Here is a 15,584-nt window from a genome sequence, read left to right as displayed (position 1 = left end):
TTTTTTTTTTTTTTTTTTTTTTTTTTTTTTTTTTTTTTTTTTTTTTTTTGTTTTTTTTTTTTTTTTTTTTTTTTGTCTTTTGTCTTTTGTCTTTTGTCATTTTCTGTGTCCGGCAACGGATCGCAACCCTCAGTGTTGCCCCCGCACCGGACCGGGGACCGGCAACGGGATTGCAACCCTCGGTGTTGCTCCCGCGCCTCCGGGAACCGGTCTGTATGTGGGATCCGAACCCTCGGGCGGGAGCGCCGCCGCGCTTCCCAAGCGGCGCACTATCCAGTGCGCCACCGGGCCGGCCCTGGGGTGTGTCTTTTCAAGGCTCTTTTTTTTCTTCTTCCTTTTTAAATAGGGTAAGTATCTCAAAAAACTCTCCCCCACTAGATACTACTATTTTTATCTGCTTTTGTATATCCACCTCACATTGTGGTACTTAATTGACTCTGATATATTTGTCCTGGACTGTGAATGAAGGAGAATTGGATAAGAATACTTAATAATTGTTACTAAGTTTTTAGTATTCTTGAGAGGAAAAAGGGAGTTACTCTTGACTTGGTACTAGGTAAGAGATCTTAAACTTTTGTTTTTGTGTGCTTCAGTAATGGAGTTTGCAGTGTCTAGGCCCTGTTCTTGAAATTCTGTTCTTCATATTCTTTTCTGTCCAGCCCTGGAATGACTGACTATTGTGTCTATTCCTGCTGTACCCATTCCACCTTGTTGTACCAGATCCAGATAAGGACTAAATCCTTCTAAGTTGTGCTGTTTTAGGCTTAGCTCCTTTTGCATCATTTACTGCTTAGTTCAAGGTTCAGCTCAGAGTACTTCTAGCAGGTGCAAGAAACGGGTCTAGGAGAAAGAAAGGGAGGAGAAAAGATGAGAAATGATAGCATATTTCTAATTAGTTGCCTGGAATGTCCCTCTGGTTGGAGAACTCTGCTGAGCACTGTGCTGTATTTTATGTACAGGGAATTGAGCCCTTTGGGCAAAGGGTGTTACTTTAGATTTCAAGAATCTCTGGCTGTCAGAGCTTGACCTCTGTCTGCATCTTTGCTTCTGAGGTTTAGGGCCAACTTCGTGTGGACATTACAAGATAATAGAAAAATGTATTTTATCCTATTCTTGGAACCAGCCGAGGACCCTTATTAGGAAGGGAGGCTTTCTTTTCTGACTAGGTTCCAAATCTTTAGCCCCGACCACTTCAGAGAGTATAGTGAGCAGGAAAAGCTGAGGTTGCTGTCTTGGCCTCTTTGTCGCCAGGGCTACTACTGTGCAATTTCTGGTAGTCCTCCTCTCATTCTCTAGGGAAGCAGGGAAGTTTACCCCCACCCCACCCTGCCCTGCACCTGATAAACTGCCTCTTTGTAGGGTGGAGTCTGCTGCCTTTGTTTGCTTTCTGTGGGGCCTATCTTACAAATCAACTCTGTGCTCATAGGAAGAGTTTGAAAGACACTGAAAACAATGAAAATGAGTGATAGAGAAAGTGACAGAGGATATGTCCTAAAGTAGTTCTCTAAGTGGTAATATTCCATTGATGAATCTGGGTTGATGATCAAATTCCCATGATGAAGTTTTCTTGGGCATATGTCACTGTAGCTGAACTGAATGTAACAGCAGTTGGAGGTTTAAAATCCCCAGTGCAACGCCTCCAAAGTGAAGAAACTTGGGAAGTAGTAATCTTAAAAATCCCTTCATCCCCTCCAAACTCTCAGATCCACACACAGTATCTTTCTGCTCATTCTTAAAGGTCTGAGCTTTGTCCTATGTAGTGTTGGCTTGGGGCAGGGAGTAGGGTTGTTTTCCCGAACATGATAAGGAACTGAGCAGGGCAAAGTGGGAGCTCTGGATGGTGATTGGTAGACAGGATGCCCTGGAATGCAGTTGGCCTGCAGCCCAGAATACAGTACTTTGTATTTGTTTGTTTCTGGGAGACTGTGGTCTGGTGCTACTGTGACAGGAAGTGAGAAAGCTGGGAGTGGGGGAATGGAGAGGGGCGATGTCTTTGTGGTTCCCCTGTGAAATCTCTTTGTCCCTGGAGAGCAGCTCTGCTACAGCGCTCTACTGAGAAGAGAGCAGCCTTTGTGTGTCTAATGGGTCTCAGCATCTAGTTACTCTGAGGGATTAGGGGGTGTGAATTCTGACTGTGGCCTTTAGCGTCTTAGCACTTGAATTATATAAATGGCCTCGATCTCTTAGCATTGGGAGTTTACTGAGTTTGTGTGTGTTACTGTTGTTTATGGATCTCTAGGATTTAATTAAGAAAAGAATTCTAGAAGGAGATAGGTGTTAAATAATGTTCATTCACTACATATTTGCAGATACCTTGTTGGGTTTGAAAGGGATGGGAAGCAACAGATAATGCTGGGGCCCCACATTATAGGTCTTATCCTTCCAAGTGGCACCCTACTACATACAGAGCAAGAGAAACCTACCCATTCAGTACTAAGAGTTACTGGCAATTCTCTAATGTTTGCACATAACTAGGGAATGGTTAGTAGTTTCCTGTTTTTTTTTTTTTTTCTGTTTTCTTTTGCCCTATGTCTAGACCGGAATAGCACCTGTAGCACTCTGTCCTCCTCCCCTCCACCCTTCTCCCTTGTTTTGTGTTTTCCCTGCCCTCCATTCCAGCTGTGAAACAGGCATCTCTTCTCGCTTTGTGGATTGGGTGGCTGAGTCCTCAATTTCTTGCCAAGCTGGCTAGTCCCTGAGCACACACACACAAACCAGCCTTTGATTGCCCAGGAGGACAGCTGCCCTAGAGGCAGATTGCTAACATACCGCTAGAACAATCCCTCCCCTCTGTTCTGATACTGGCTAGCACAATCGTCCCTGCTTCTAGTACCTTCTGTTTCCCACCGTAACTCTGGTCTTTGTTTTGGGCTTAGTGAGATGTTACGTTAAAAATGCGAGATAGCGATATTTATGATTAGATTTTCTTTCTTGAGGTGGGGGGATCGGAGAATGTAGCATGTAGCCAGATTTCTAGAGCAGGTTTGCCAGTGGAAAGGTAGGTGATTTATAGAAAGGAGTATTCTTTTGTCCCTAGCACCTTTCCTCTTGAGTATTGTTCCTTATAAAAGGGGAAAAAATCTGAGGTAGATTGCAAGCTACTCTTCCCAAGAATTGAGTAAGGTCTTGCTCTTTATAGCGAAGGTAAGACCCAAAGGTCTAGCTGGTTCCACTTGATCTTCCCTTGCCACCCTCCTTACCCCACACACAAAAAGTTTACTTTTGGTTAACTTCTCTGTTAGAGTTAGAATGACTTTTAACCACAGGAAGCATAGAAAGTTCATACTCCTTGCACTGTAGCAAGGAGAAGGAACATGGACTTGGAGTGGAACATATGTGTTTCTACCACTTCCTAGTTGAAGTCCTTGGATGAGATACCAGATAATTTTGATACATACTCTGGTTTACTTATCCATGAAAAAGGGCCATTACCTTAGTGTTGAGAGGATTGTGTGTAATAACTTCGAGGATGGGGGGAGATCAATAATCGATAATATACAACTTTTCTTCCCCTTTAAATTTGGATTTTCTTTTTTCTTTCAGATAGGGGAAATATTTCCTCCTGTTTTCTGTCATGTGGCTGAAATAGGACCTTAACATGTCCTTTGATTGATTTATTCATAGATTCATACCTCTCAACCTGTTGCTTGTCCCAAAAGGGAGTTGTACTCTAAACCTGAGAGAAGTGATGTGTTGTTGCTCTTTTCTGGGCTCTGAGGAAGTGGGACTGTGTAAATATGGCTCATTTACATGCTTTCACCTTTTCCAAGTTATCTTCAAATGATGGACAAGAGAAGGGAGGAAAGCAATAGATAGAAAGTAAGGGGTTTGGTGAGAAGCTGCCTCTTTAAAAAAGGAATGTGAGCTCAAACAGTTGGGTGACCTCTAGTAAACCTTGAGGTTAACCTTTTTCATGAATGTATATATTTTTTCTGGCCTGGGGTGGAAAGGATATAAGGTATGCTAGTGAATTTTAGGATTTCTCTTATATGAAAGTTAAACAGTACAGGATACCTTTCCATTTCTATTAGGACTTTCACTCATTTTTGATTGTATACCCGACCTCTTTTTTTCCCCCCTCCTCTGGTAGGAAGGAGAAAGGCATTTGGCCTCTCCCCTTCCTCTAGTCTGACACCTCCCTCTCCCCCCCCCCCTCTTATCTTTGTTTCCTTATCAGCCTCTCCCTAAAGCCCTGCTTTATCCTTATAAGGCTAGGTGAGGCGCCTCTGGCAAGGTTGCAAAGGGATCCAGGTAAGTAACTCTGCGTGGCTCAGACTGTCGGGATTGAGAGAAAATTCAGTGTTATCTGTCCCAGTGGAGGGCCTTAGAGAGGCACGTGGGTAGTGGGGGAGGAGAACGAAGCGGCCTGGCCTGAGAGATCAGAAGGACTTGCTAGACCAGTCCTGTGTGTGTGTCATGCATGCTCCAGAGAGAAGCAGGTTTTGTTCCTTTCCATACCCTTTCAGTCCTGGGCCCCCTCACTAGCTGAGAGCCACACCCTTCCTTTGCTTCAAAGTCAGCTCAGCATTTAGCCATTTTAGCGTTATGGTTTGGGGGGATTCCCAGAATACTTGTTAGGGGAAAAGAGAGCAAGAATGTTTTCTCTGGTCTTCGAATTTAGGAGGTCATGATGGTGGAAGTAATTTTTTTTTTTTTAATTTAAGTCACAGTAAAAACTTTAATTCTAAGACTGAAGTTTAAAGTGTCCTATTGATCTATAGAGATTGCCAACTTTTTAAACTCTTTTAACAACTCTTTTTAACAAGGAGCATTAACAACTCTTAACAACAACAAGAGTTTAACAACTCTTTTTAAAAACGAGTATTTTAAAAACATTTTTATATATTTGTTTATTTTAAATTTCTTCTTTTCTCGGACACTCCAATCAGACAGAATGTGTCATTCTTTCCTAAGAGGAAAGTAATTTTCCCAGAGACTCCCTTAATTCATCAGAGAGATTTGTGGTGGACACAGTGAGACCCAGTCCTTCCTTGTGAAAGTTAGGCTCCTTTGGTCAGTCTTTTGAGTTCTCTAAATGGAGAAACTGGGCCTAGCATGAAGCAGATCCACAGGGAAGCATAGAAAATGCTAACACCAAGACAAGACCATTTCTGGAATATAGGTTTTGTGACTGAGTGGTGCTCAATTGAGATGAGATTCTGAAGTGAGCAGAGTCCTTTTTAGGTCTTAATGCAGGTCAGCTCCAGAGACTTGGGGTTGGTATGGAAGCAAGTCTTCCTAGCAAAATAAGAAATACCAGAATTGTCCTGACAGCTTCAGAAGGTGGAATATCAAGTCGAGGTGATGTGGAGTACTTAGACTTTGGACTTTGGTGTGATAGGAAGCCATGGAAAAACTGTTGATAAAATGTATTCCTTTGATTTAGAAACAAAATGGCAATTTTGTGTGTTTGTGGTTGAGTAGGAATAATTGCTTTGATTTGGGGACAAATGCCAGTTAAGGCAAATAAATGCCTTTTAGGTATCTAGAGGACTCACCTTTCTGGCTTGAATGCTATATAATAGTTCTACAATGTTACAGGTGATATATTTTACTGATATTCTTTAGTAGGGGGCTCAGTGTGCTTTTTTAAAAAAGCCATTTGAAATACCTAGAATGGCATGGAAGTGGAGTTTTGCTTATCATTGCTTTTAGAGGGAGAGCATAAATTTGTAACATTGATTTTGATTTCATAATGAATGAATAGGAAGAAAGGAGGACAGTTGCCTTTGGTACTGGCTACAGAAGATGAATTTTGTTTCCCAAGAACCCAAACTTTGTTTTTTTTCCCCTCACATTGGTGAAGTTTAGAGTTCTCCATCTTAGGACAAATAGTTTTTCCTTTTTCAGTAGAGGCATGCTTGCCCAATTCTGGTCATGTCTTTGGATATACTCAACTGCATGGAGGTAGGAGAGATGTTGAGTCACCACACTGATGGTTTTACATATTATATTAGCTCATTAAAACTAAACCTTGAAAAGTAATAGAAATTACAGGGGTTATAAGTTCTCCAAGGTCTCCTAGTTACTTTTTGTCAGAGCTAGAACTTGAACTCCAGTTCTTTTGGCCCCTAGTCTGGAGTTTTGTTTTGTTTTTCCCTTTAAGATTGTGAAGAATTCATATAGTTTACAGGGCTGCTGGAAATGGAAGAGGGGAGCGTGGGGAGATGTGTGTGGTTCATTCCAAAGCCCCTCCAACAACACCAAAACTCTAGTCTTTTGTGTTCATAGTCATATTTGTAGTAGTAACAGTATTAATAACTTTCTGTATGTCAAGACATTTTTCTAAGCACTTTGCATGAATTGTCTCATTTAATCCTCACAACCACCCTATGTAATTTTATTTCTACATTTTACAGAAAAGAAAGCTGAGGTTTAGGGTGATTAAGTGGTACTTTGGCCGAGGTCATATAGGTAATTAGCAATAGAGCTGGAACTTGAACCCAGTCAGATTCCAAAACCTATATTCTTTTTTTTGGGTGGCTGGCTGGTATGGGGATCTGAACCTTTGACCTTGGTGTTATCAGTACCACACTACCCAGTGAGCTAACTGGCCATCTCTGAAGCTTATATTCTTAACCTCTAGGAATCATAATTCCAAATTATATTTCTACAGCTAGTTTACAGTAGAACAAATCATTCCAAGGACTGTGCTATTAGTGAGTGATTTTTTTTTGCCCTGGTATCTGGTTGGCATAGTCTGTTGTTTGGTCCTTCTGGATGTTTGACTTGGTTTAACTTCTGGTATCATTGCCATTGCTTGAATGAGGGAGCTTTGCTATAAAGTCTGTGTAGTAGTGGGATGGTCTTTCTAGTGTGGGTGGGATCCAGTAATATAGGACCTATGACTTGTAAGGGTAAAGCCAGCTATTCTCAGAAAATCTAGTCTTAGGGGAATAACAAGGTTTACTTTATGTGCCCCCTTCTCACTTCGGGAATTCTTTGATGGTCTTTTTTGGTGAGAGCAAGTATAATCCATTTGAAAATATTCTGTGGCAAACCTAGAAAGATGTTGGACTGGACTCAAGGCTTTACTGACTCTATCTGCTAAAGTCAGTTAATGATTTGCAGGTTCTGGTGTATAGCATAGTCTTTTTATGATGTGTATGGCATGGAGAAAAACCTTTTTCCTCAAGTCTCTGAGTGATAAGCCGTCTACTGTAAGTTGCCAACAGCTTCATTCTCTTCCCCCACTCATGCTTGCTTTTTCCTCCCGTTTTTTTTTTTTTTTTTTTTTTTTTTTTTTTTTTTTTTTTTAAAAGATGACCGGTAAGGGGATCTTAACCCTTGACCTGGTGTTGTCAGCACCACGCTCAGCCAGTGAGCGAACCGGCCATCCCTATATGGGATCCGAACCCGGGGCCTTGGTGTTATCAGCACCGCACTCTCCCGAGTGAGCCACTGGGCCGGCCCATTTCCTCCCGTTTTTTTTTTTTTTTAAAAGATGACCGGTAAGGGGATCTTAACCCTTGACCTGGTGTTGTCAGCACCACGCTCAGCCAGTGAGCGAACCGGCCATCCCTATATGGGATCCGAACCCGGGGCCTTGGTGTTATCAGCACCGCACTCTCCCGAGTGAGCCACTGGGCCGGCCCATTTCCTCCCGTTTTTTCCCTGTTCTACCACATATATCTTATGTGGACATTATGGATAACTGCTTAGCCTAAAGAAAAATGGAAACTTTTTCTTTCCCGTATTTCCTGTGATGGTTAAGAAGAAAGCTCTCAAAGGTTGTAGGGGAGAGGAATCGGACCATCGGTCTTATACTGCACTTCTACTTGGACTTGACAGCATGGTATAGAAAGAGGATGCAGGCTTTGAAATGGCAGAAACTTAGGTTTAAATTCAAGATTTGCTATTAACCGTGAATCCTTGGGTAATTTCTTCACCTATAAGTCTATTTTCTCATTTGTAATAAATTACTTCCTTAGGGTTGTAAGGATTACCAAGGTAATAAATGTAAACCATTCAATAATTGTTAGTTCTTTTTACGCTCCCTTTTTCTGTGGTAATAAACTAAGGCCCCAAATAAGGAATCAAAAACTTATAACAGTTGTGTAGTGCTGTGAGGACTGCCAGGCACTAGAGAAGTGACCTCTGTTGCAGAAGCACTGGTCTACATGGGACCTCCTAGTAAATAGAGTTGGAGTAGGGAAACCAGCTCATCCACTCCTTAGAACCCAGTTATGCTCTCGATCCAGTTAATTTTATCTACTAGTTCACAAAATAGTTTGGGGCTGAGACATTACCATGAAGTAATGTAATTGGAAGATAGAAACTAACTCTTGAAACAACTTAATACCTCACATTTGTATAACATACATTATTATCTCACCTTATCCTCACAGCAACTCTGTGAGTCTATCCCAGTTAGACTGGGCTGGTGGTATTGGCATCTTAACAGATGAGAACATGGCAGGGACTACTGCTGTTGTTGGCTAGTGGCAGAGCCAGGACGGCTCTAAGCTATAGCTTCTGCTATTGCTCTCTTTCTGGCAAAAAATTTCTGCATGCTTTTAGACCTAGGAATCTGATCTCTTTCTACTTAACTGTGCTGTCCTCTTCTCCAAATTAGAGCCAGGTGGTCAGCTTTAAAACCCTGAAGATGGGGGAAGCTAATGCTTCTAGATATTGCTTTCTGATCTAGATCTCTGGGTATTTTTCCTACCTTCCTAACCTCCTTTAATGAATTAAAGTTGTGGGGACAAAAAGTAGCCATTTATGGTAGGGTGACAAACAGTTTCTCTCTGCAGCAGGGAGTGTTGTCACTGTATGCCACATGGTAGTGGTAGTTTGGGCTTTTATTAGCAAAGAAGATTATAGGGTGGTAACTGCAGTTCAGGCTCTGTTGAAACTCAGTAACTGGAAGAATCTCTCTTGAGCTCAGAGTCCTCTTGGTGTGGAAGGTTCATAGGTCATTGTATATAGCGGATAATGGCTAGTGCTTAAAATGAAGGGGAGCAACTTTTTTTAAAATAAGGATACTTATTAAAGAAAGACCTTTGAGTGGCTTGTTAAAATATAGGGTGAGAATATGAGAAAGTGGCAGTGGGCTTTGGATTGAAAGGAAGAACTGCAGTTGATAAGTGATTGTGGGATCCCAGAACTGGGGTAGGAGGATTTTAGGAAAGGGCTACCACGTTCTCAGATTTAGGGACTGAATTAATTTAGGAATTTATTAGGCACCTGTTTATCAGTTTCCTCTGGGTACTCTTGCTTGCTGAATGCTGCATACACTTTAAGGCAAACAGGCCCAAGCATTTGTGCTTGGTGGGGCTCTGGGGAGCGTGGGAAAAGGAACTGAAGCAAAAGGCCCAGCCTAGGCCAGTCCCCACATGTCTTCCCCACCGTGACTATTGCATTGGTTTCTCAATGTCTTTGTGGGCATGCTGGGACTAGGCTTTGAGGTTTCTGCCTTAGGGGTGGGAAGGAGGGGGAAGGGCATTCCAACAGCAATTTTTTTTTTTCCCATTTGGTTGCTGGGAACAGGGGTTAGGTGGATTTTTATCCATATTATAACCTGTTCTTGGTTATGTATGGAAGTACAACTAGAGGAACTCTGACATGACAGTAGAATCCAGGTTTTAATGAAAACTATAGCCAAGGCCCAGGTATCTGAACATAGCCAAGTCTAAAGAGCTTTTGTCGCATTAAGCAATTCTGAGTCATATTTTAAATCACTTCCTTTCATTCCCAATATCTTTCCTTGCTGCTCTTGTTTTTATGTATTGGGTGTATTTTATTTTCCTCTCATTCCCATTTTTCCTTCAAATATTTCTGCAGCTCTCTCCTTCCTGCTTCCTCCTTGCTGTGGTGGCTGGGATGCTTCTTCCATGATTCTTTGAATCTAGACTGGGCTGTTCTCTGTATTAAACCAATCAATTACGACCTTCTATTAACAGGTGTGTATGGAAATATGTTTATTAAGAATTAAAAAAAATCTTTTTAAGTGCTTTTTTTCTTTAGGGGTTGATGAGAGGGTGGGGAATAGGGGAGAGGATTTGTTCCAAAACCTGCCTTTCAACATTGTATATTTTGGAGTGGCCACAAAGTCTCCTGTAGCTATAAGAGAGAAAACTCAAGTCCAACAGTATGACTGTAAAGGCTCTCCATTTACTAGCCAACCTGCTGTTTATATAAGGGGGAGCTCTTCTATATAATTATAATTTATTGTATAAATAGCACACATAAACCCTCTAGATACTTGGATATTACCCTGAGTTGGAATAAGTGAAAGGGTGAAAAGATAGTCTTTTCAGAGCTTTCTGCAGGATTACAGAGATGTAGGAAGTTTCAGCTATTGATCTCTGGAGCTTAGTATATGAACAAGTTTGAAGCACAGTTTTAGAGTTTGAGCCTAATGCTCGTTTTCCTCCCCCTGAAGAGGTGAAGGTCCCTGCAAATAGTGCTTTTTTTTTTTTTTTTTTTTGGTGCTGGCCGGACAGGATCTGGGATTTGAACCTGTTACCTTGGTGTTATAAGGCTGCACGCTCACCAACTGTAGAGTTTTTTGTGGTTCTGTCGCTCTCTTGTCTCCATTAGTGAAGGCACACATTTTGCCCTCAATATTGAAGTATAATTTTGGAAAGTAGAAAGTCCCCTTTATAAAAGTATTAAACATGGAGGCCTTAATTTTGTCTTCCACCTTTGATGATGGGAAGTTTTTTACTACTTCCATTTCTTAGTTGGCATTTTAATTTACCATATTAATTTAGTATATTTTGCCACTATTGCAGCAGTTTCAGTGTTTGATTTGGGAGAGGTTAAGTAAGATCTGTACTGCTCCAGTATCTCTAGAAGTGGCTTTTCCCTGCAGGACAGTGAGTGCTTGTCTGTACTGTGGAGTTACAACTTTCATTGAGTTGATACCAGCAAATTTTTACAGGGAAAAGTAATCTAATTTAATCTCATGTCATGACCATAGTTCTTAGCCACATTCTCCCTATCCTACCAACAGTGTAGAGACTTGGATCTATTACATCTTTTCTTTCAGTGGTTATTTCTGGTGGGTTGTTGAAGAGGGTAGCAGGCGAAGGATCCTGCTTGAGCAGACACTGGTGATGGACTCCCAGGCTTGGTGGTGGCTTGCTTTTTGCACTGCAATAAAACCATGAGAGGGCATCTTTGGCTCTGGGATGAATAATTCATCTGTCTTCTCTGACCTGTGACCTTTTCTCTCCTCTCTCTTACCCTTTCCCAGTAGTGTGAAGTGAGGGGGGCCTTCTCCCTCCTATCTCCTCTCTCTGTGATCCACCTTCCTTTATAAACCCTGCCCTGCGGCGGCTCTGCCCCTTACCTTCATGGACGACTCAGAGGTGGAGTCGACCGCCAGCATCTTGGCCTCTGTGAAGGAACAAGAGGCCCAGTTTGAGAAGCTGACCCGGGCGCTGGAGGAAGAACGGCGCCACGTCTCGGCGCAACTGGAACGCGTCCGGGTCTCACCACAAGATGCCAACCCACTCATGGCCAACGGCACCCTCACCCGTCGGCATCAGGTAACCCCTCTCTCCATCAGACCTGCAGGTAGGACTTTGGCATGGTCACAGAGAGGCTATAATTCTTCTTAAGAAGCTACTCTCCTCTTGATGATGGGCTGTCCGGTGCCCGTGCTTCATGAAGAACCTTTCCAGGGGTAACAAATACTGATTAACAGATAGGAATATTGCTGCTGTGCTGAGTTGGGTGGACTTCTTCTAGAAGCATCCACCTGACTTCCTGTTTTTTTCTGGGTTGGGATTCAGTTCTGGTAATGGTATATAGAATAATTTGGAGCTGTACTCAAGTTACTTCTGTTTTCTTTGATTTGTTTTCTTGGTATTAAAAATCCAGGAAAGTAAATGCCCACTTAGTAGATGGGGAAGTTGGGCATTTTGTGCTCTCAGCTCCAGTTCAGTCTCCCTCAGGGAACAGTTTGTTCTCAGAAGGTATGGCAGTGTCTGTAAATTGTGTATTCCTGCTCCATATCATCTGTCCTTGTGTGCTTTTTTTGGTTATGTAAATCATGTCTTGGAGGAAGGGGTCATTGTTAATTCTGTTGGTTAAAGTTGGAGAGGGAGCATCATGCTGCTATTTAACCCAAATAACCACAGGAGCCAGTGGTCTCTGGGTTGGCTGACTCTGATGTGACTTGGGCTAGTTGGTGTTAGAAATGAGAAGTATCTTATGTTTCTTATGGTTTTTCTAGTCTGACTTTGGTGTGATGTAATCCGTCTGAGGTTTTGTCCATCTGTGTGTGTGTGTGTGTGTGTGTGTGTAAGAGAGACGAGAGTGATAGGCATTGCCTGATATGATAAGCTGCATCTTAAGAGATCTCTGGGTGGGAACCAGAGTGGTGCTCATGTCCCGATAGTCATTTTCATTGATTATTTATTTATTTTATCAGGTAGAGAAGGTCCCTCATGCTGAGGAGCCTGTAATTGAGTGAGAGGACAGAATTCCAATGGGGGATAATCAGGAATTTGAAGGAAGCTGTGTGTTTGTAATGTTCCTAGGATTTTCATGGGAACTAGAGTAGGGGGTTAGAGATGAGATGTATATATATATAATTCAAAGGGGAGAGCAGGACTGCTCAGGCCTGGAGGTAGTGGGGAATTCCAGGATTTAGTACGTGGTTTCTCTCTCTTGCTCTTTCTTATTTTTAACTTCTGTTCAGCAATGAAACCACACCCTTCCTTCTTCCTGAAAGTAATGTTTAACTTCCTCTGCCTGCCGCCTTATACTCTCTATGTAATGGGAATGGGGTGGAGGAAAAGTCTCTCCAAGTGGCTGGATCTCACGTATTCTATTGGAAGCAGAGCAGCCAAATGTATTTTTATGTGGTATAATGTAATTAGATTATTTCTTGCTGCTTAGGACAGAATACCTTACTGGTGGCATTTTGGAATGTGTTCTGTGGCTCTAATAATTGGTGGTAAAGATGTTGAGATTTCAGTTTTCTTGAGGGGAATTGTTTTCTTCATACTTGGAAAGGGAGACTCATATCTCTTGCTTCTTTCTTTAAAAAGCTGCCTGGAATGGGAGTTTCTAATGGTAGTAGAGCATGAAGATTCATGGGACAATAAAGGCTTTTGGAAACCCCCTAAGCTATCCTTTCCAACTTTCCTTATATTTGTATGGCTTTCCAAAAAAGCACGTACGGGAACTTATCTGAGTCTCTGCTATTTATTCAGCTTGCAGTTTTTTGAATGCCTATTATGTGCCAGGCACTGCTCAAGGCACTTGGGATACATCATTGAACAAAACTGACCGAAAAAAAAAGCCCTCTGCCCTCATGGAGCTTACGTTCTTATGTTCCAGAAACCCAGTCTGCCAAAGTTCCGGGCCTGATTCCAATTTTGAGGAAAGTGCTAAGACTAAGGAGTGATGAGGTTCTTTTATGAGTACTGGCACAAGGACTTCAGGCCACAAATATCTTCTTGAAAGCCCTTTTCCTGTTCGGAAAAAAAGATCATATGTGTTTGATAGAGCAAAGGAAGGCCACAAAATGAATTGTCTTCTTGTGGGCTGTGTTTCAGAACGGCCGGTTTGTGGGCGATGCTGACCTTGAGAGACAGAAATTTTCAGATTTGAAACTCAACGGACCCCAGGTAATTCTTTTGACTCAAGGCCTGGGTTGCTTCATTCGTATTACTTCCCCAGCCTATAAGAACATATTGGTGTCTTGTAAAGTGCCTGGTACATTGTAAACACCGTTCATTAGTTTCTCTCATTTAGGAAAATAAGAAATGCAGTTTTTGTTTTGGAATGAATTTTAATGACCATTGATTTTTATCACTACTCTCCCCCACCATTTGATTCCCAGGTACTGCATTCCTTTTCTAGAGAAGGCATGTTTTTACTTTGCAGAAAACCCTACCTAAAACATGGCTGGTCTTGAGCCATAGGCAAGATCTGAAGAGTAACACAGAGCCAGTCATAGGAAGGGTCTTACTGGGATTTTCTGGTTTATCTTAAAAATTCTTTGTTTATTGGGTGAGCTACTCTTCTGAAAGGTTTCTCAAATGTAGATGTTACTGTGGCTAACACAGTTCATATTCCCTTAGATGACCAGAACTGGAAAGTTAAGTCTGCCTTCTCTGTCGCATGGATGTCACTGTGGCTATAGTTAACTCAGTTTGTGTTTGTTAAATGACTAGAACTGGGAAATAATATCTACTGTTCTTTGTACAAGTCTGAAAGATGACGGCCACCTCTCTAAAAATCTTGAGGCATATAGAAGATGCCTCAGGAGACTGTTTCCAGAGGCACTTAGCTTCTTACTAGGATGGATTGTTAATACATATTGCTTAATATCAGCATCTTTTTCTCTTTTCCAAATAGGATCACAGTCACCTTCTGTATAGCACCATCCCCAGGATGCAGGAGCCAGGGCAGATTGTGGAGACCTACACAGAAGAGGACCCTGAAGGAGCCATGTCTGTTGTCTCTGTGGAGACCTCGGATGATGGGACCACTCGGCGCACAGAGACCACAGTAAGCTAAGACTTGCATAAGTTCTGGGAGTGATAAAAGAGGTCTTCCTGTGGTCTCTATTAGAAAAGGGGTCAAGCAGTTATTTAGGGTGAATGAAAGGCTGCTGATCCATAGTGATGGCATAGAGAAGGTGTCTCTGGCCAGATAGAAAAGATACGGAAAAAGAGATTACAGGAAAATCTAATGGAATGGAGAAGAGAAAAGGTATATATACTAAAGGTCTCTAGTAGCTTCCCTTTTATAGGCATACTTACTGCTTGGGAACTTCCTATAGGAAGGAAAGAAAAGTAGATGGTTGACTGTAAGGCATTTCTAGGTAAAATGACCTAGAGGTAGGAGTTTGTTTCTTAGAGTGGTCTAGAATTTAAACTTATATTGCTCACTTCCTTCATTAGTTTGTTTTCTTTTTCTCATTCCTTACTTGAAGGTCAAGAAAGTAGTGAAGACTGTGACAACACGGACAGTACAGCCAGTCCCTATGGGACCAGACGGGCTGCCTGTGGATGCCTCATCAGTTTCTAACAACTATATCCAGACTTTGGGTCGTGACTTCCGCAAAAATGGCAATGCGGGACCTGGTCCCTATGTGGGGCAAGCAGGCACTGCCACCCTTCCGAGGAACTTCCACTACCCTCCAGATGGATACAGCCGTCACTATGAAGATGGTTATCCAGGTGGCAGTGACAACTATGGCAGTCTGTCCCGCGTGACCCGCATTGAGGAGCGGTATAGGCCTAGCATGGAAGGCTACCGGGCACCCAGTAGACAGGATGTCTACGGGCCCCAGCCTCAAGTTCGGGTAGGTGGGAGCAGCGTGGATCTGCATCGCTTTCATCCAGAGCCTTATGGGCTAGAGGATGACCAGCGTAGCATGGGCTATGATGACCTGGATTATGGCATGATGTCTGATTATGGGACTGCTCGTCGGACTGGAACGCCCTCTGATGCTCGCCGACGCCTCAGGTAGGCAAGAATAGAGGGAAAAGGTCTTTCTAACATAGGGAAAAGGATAGCTTTTCTTTCTACTTCTAAGACCTTTTTGGGATCAGAGACATTTGTGGCCTCCTCCCCACTGCCTTTTTTTTTTTTTTTTTTTTTTGGAAGGCCATCCT

The 15,584-nt window shown here is 42.4% G+C and overlaps 1 protein-coding gene across 2 annotated transcripts in view; it reads left to right on the top strand.

The window, feature by feature from the left end:
* CTNND1 (catenin (cadherin-associated protein), delta 1) overlaps positions 1–15,584 on the top strand; it is a 48,146-nt gene that overhangs the window by 13,263 nt on the left and 19,299 nt on the right. For both annotated transcript variants that reach the window (XM_008579919.1, XM_008579918.1), the window contains exons 2-6: positions 9,784–9,902; positions 11,201–11,495; positions 13,515–13,586; positions 14,320–14,472; positions 14,900–15,435. In XM_008579919.1, the coding sequence (XP_008578141.1) occupies positions 11,301–11,495; positions 13,515–13,586; positions 14,320–14,472; positions 14,900–15,435 (956 nt within the window). In that variant the 5' untranslated portion in view covers positions 9,784–9,902; positions 11,201–11,300. The remainder of the gene's footprint in view (positions 1–9,783; positions 9,903–11,200; positions 11,496–13,514; positions 13,587–14,319; positions 14,473–14,899; positions 15,436–15,584) is intronic.

This window comes from Galeopterus variegatus, unplaced genomic scaffold (assembly GCF_000696425.1).
Source record: "Galeopterus variegatus unplaced genomic scaffold, G_variegatus-3.0.2 Scaffold1983, whole genome shotgun sequence".
NCBI lineage: Eukaryota > Metazoa > Chordata > Mammalia > Dermoptera > Cynocephalidae > Galeopterus > Galeopterus variegatus.
This window is presented reverse-complemented; position numbering and strand designations above follow the sequence as displayed.